The 3,774-nt window shown below is 41.3% G+C and overlaps 1 protein-coding gene across 2 annotated transcripts in view; it reads right to left on the reverse strand.

The window, feature by feature from the left end:
* Window positions 1–2,187, reverse strand: part of TRPM2 (transient receptor potential cation channel subfamily M member 2) — a 108,988-nt gene extending 106,801 nt beyond the window's left edge. For both annotated transcript variants that reach the window (XM_088482409.1, XM_088482408.1), the window contains exons 1-2: window positions 2,038–2,187; window positions 1,566–1,651 (exon numbers count right to left, since the gene is read on the reverse strand). In XM_088482409.1, coding sequence (XP_088338535.1) covers window positions 1,566–1,651; window positions 2,038–2,187 — 236 coding nt within the window. The remainder of the gene's footprint in view (window positions 1–1,565; window positions 1,652–2,037) is intronic.
* Between the last annotated feature and the right edge of the window lie 1,587 nt (window positions 2,188–3,774).

A 3,774-nucleotide genomic window follows, 5' to 3' on the forward strand; every position in this document is an offset into this window, starting at 1 on the left:
TGTCACCCCCTACAACAATAACTGCCTCCCTCTGTCTGCCCCTCTCTCTATTCCCTCTCACATCCTCCCCTCTCTCTATTCCCTCTCACTACTTACCTCTGTCCTGCGCTCAGTGCGCTGCTGGAACGGAGCTGCCAGGACTCAGGAGCACCAGGTCCCACGTTGCTGCTGCAGTTGTGCGAGCCAATGAGAAACTGCCAAGTGGCAGCTTCTCATTGGCTGGCGGCCGCGAGCCCTGTGATTGGCTGGCTGCCACGAGCCCTGTGATTGGCTGGTGGCTGCGAGCCCCGTGATTGGCTTGCAGCCGTGAGCCTTTGCGATTGGCTGGCGGCCAGTGTGTGCTGACTGTAGCCGGGACCAGATGCTTTGTCCTGGCTACATCCAGCATGTCCGCTGCCGCCGATCGAGATGTGTCCCCTGCGGGACACATCTCTACACATTTACGCCGCTGTTCCAGCGCTGGGATGTCATACTGCATCCCAGCGCTGGTGCATTCTTTTCTGCGGCTAAAATGAAGTGGGGTCGGGAAGTGGCGGTATGTCATACCGCCGTATACCGCCCCACTTCGACCACTGAGCTAGATTGTAGATAGATATGAGATAGATAGATAGATAGATATGAGATAGATAGATAGATATGAGATAGATAGGCAAATAGATAGATAGATAGATAGACATTAGATAGATAGATAGATATGAGATAGATAGATAGATAGATAGAAAGATTGTAGATAGATATGAGATAGATAGATAGATATGAGATGGATAGATAGATAGATAGATATGAGATAGATAGATAGATATGAGATAGATAGATAGATCGATAGATAGATATGAGATAGATAGATATGAGATAGATAGACAAACAGATAGATAGATAGACATTAGATAGATAGATTGATATATATGAGACAGATAGATACATATGAGATAGATAGATATGAGATAGATAGACAAACAGATAGATAGATAGCTAGATAGATAGACATTAGATAGATAGATAGATACAGGGCCGTAGCTAGGGTAGTGCGGCCGATGCCATCGCACAGTGCACCACAGGTCAGGGGGCGCTGTTTGGGCCTGTCAAATTTCTGTTTATTATCATTCTTGCTTGTAGCTTCCTCTTATTTCATCCCCAGCATCTCCTGGCCTCTCATATCTCTTCCCTGGCCCTTCCCCATGAAGCCATGGCCCTTTTTTGGGTACATTATGTCCCTTTGAAAATTGAGGGGGGCGCCAATGCTCTTTCTGGCACAGGGCACCAAAAAGTCTAGTTACGGCTCTGGATAGATAGATAGATAGATAGATAGATAGATAGATAGATAGATAGATAGATAGATATGTGATAGATAGATAGATATGAGTAGATAGATAGATAGATAAATAGATAGATAGATAGATAGATACATAGATAGATAGGAGCTAGATAGTTTGGAGATAGATAGCTAGATGGATTGATAGATAGATAGATAGATAGATAGATAGATAGATAGACAGATATGAGATAGATAGATAGATAGTTAGTTAGATAGATATGAGATAGGTAGATATGATACGAGGACAAACCTTGCATCGTTCATGGTTGAGCTCTCCACATAATACATACATTCTTTCTTTTTAATATTCTCTAAGATCCAGGAACAGATATTTTCCTGCAATCACATATTATGAGAAAATACATTATAATTACATAATTAATACTTGGTATTTTTAGTCAAAATCTTAACTGAACATTTTATAAAGAGCACTATTTAAAGCAGGTCACTCTGATTACAGTATATCATGTCTATAATTTCTGTACTCAAAAATCTCGTTGACTAAACCAGAGGTTCCCAAACATGGTTCTCAAGGTTCCCCAACAGTTCAGGTTTAACAGATATCCATGGTTGAGCACAGGTGGTTAAATCAAATTGACTGAGGTACTAATTAAGTCACCTGTGGTCAAGCATGTGGATATCCTTAAAACCTGGACTGTTAGTGTGCCTTGAGGTCTGAGTTTGGGAACCCCTAGACTAAATACAGAATAAAGAAGACATACCTTTTCTTTAGCAGAAGGAATAAGATTGGTCCTTTTCTTGTGCCGGATCTTGCTCGTATGCTTCAGGTTAGATACCAGATGCGACAGACTTTTAGGTTGTGACCTAAAGCTGTCTTCATCCTGACTAATGTTACTCTCTATGGACGACATCTCATGTTCCAGATTTAAGGCTTTATATTATACTTTCTTGAGTCTAAATAAATACAAAAAATAAATAATGACATGAATGCCATGCTAATGCCTGGGATCTTAGCCAAAGGGGGATGGAGTTTTAATGTTGACATTGTAAAGTGGTGGATGGGGCCACGATGATGTGAGCATGCCACCACACCCTCTGCAGCACCCAATTATACCATGCCACATCTTCTGCTGCGCCGAAAGGGCCAGCCAGACCGTCCAACAGTGAGGATATTACCAAAGTGCAAAGTTACTGCTTTTTTTTGCTTTTCTCAGAATAAACCCCATAATTTGTTTATAATAAGAGCTTTTCCTTACTATGGCAAATCTGTATGTATCTATCAAGTTGAGTGTATAGTGCATTGATTATTTGTGCAGCCAACATCAAATATCCTCGTGTTTCCAAGTTCTACACAGACATACAGTATAGGGGTATACAGGGCTGGATTAAGGTTTGTGGGGCCCCAGGTCAAATAAATTCAGGGCCCCTATCAATAGAATTGTTAATATGATAAACTGGCGATGGGGAGTGGTATAAAATGTTGATATTCATAATGTCAACATGAGAATGTCGACATGGGTATAATGCCAAAATTGACCATATCAACATTCATCAAGTAGTAACTAATGAAATGTTGACATAGTGTCCCTAGTTGCCAGTGGCATAACTAGGTGGTGTGAGTGGGGCATGTGCCCTGGGTGCCATTACAGGCCCAGCAGAGAGGGGCACTGCTGGTCAGGGCAATGAACAGTGTGAATATGTGCTCCACACTCTTGCAACCAGTGATGGATCAAGTGTGTGATCCCAGCACTGGAAGTCCTGCAGTCTTGTGAGATGTGTCCCCAGAGGGACACATCAGTGGCCAGCACTGTGACAGTGTGTCTTTTACCAGTGCTGGTCAAGGAGCAGCCACAAGCTTGCAGACCAGTGGCCATTGTAGAGGGGCGGCAATTCCCACTAATGGCAAACACATGAAGATCTCCATAAGTATGGATCATGAACAATATTTCATTCATGCATATTTAATATATAAAGTCCTGTGAACAGAGCTTAAATTATCAAAGTCCTTTTGTTGACTCTAAAGAGGCCTTAAATCCCCATACATCTTGGTGGAGCTGGAAAATAGGACTATATGACAAGTCCATCTCATCTCCAAACATATTGGATTGTTCTCTAGAGCTTTTTTGAAATTTAAAAATCTCTTTTATGACAGTACACAGGCCTTTTAATTAGTATTTATCATGCCAATACCCCGAGGACATTAAAATTATTTATTGATGGGTCTGTAATAAGTTATGTCACTGACCTGGTTCTAAGAGATCACAATCTCTAAATGCATTCAATAACTTGTCACATCAGCCATCACTTGAGCCTGCATGATGTGGGTGTGACACAAAGTTACAAAATAAAGCTTGGTCTATCGTAAAATGATTACACTACCGTTATCTCACACACTGTCAATTATTAGTTCTCAGGTTCTGCCACCACTAAGATAATTTTAGGAGAGACTCACTTCAAATAGGAAGTTCTCCCTAAACAACTACAATTAGATATTTAGT

Source organism: Taudactylus pleione, unplaced genomic scaffold (genome assembly GCF_031769625.1).
Source record: "Taudactylus pleione unplaced genomic scaffold, aTauple2 ptg000286l, whole genome shotgun sequence".
NCBI lineage: Eukaryota > Metazoa > Chordata > Amphibia > Anura > Myobatrachidae > Taudactylus > Taudactylus pleione.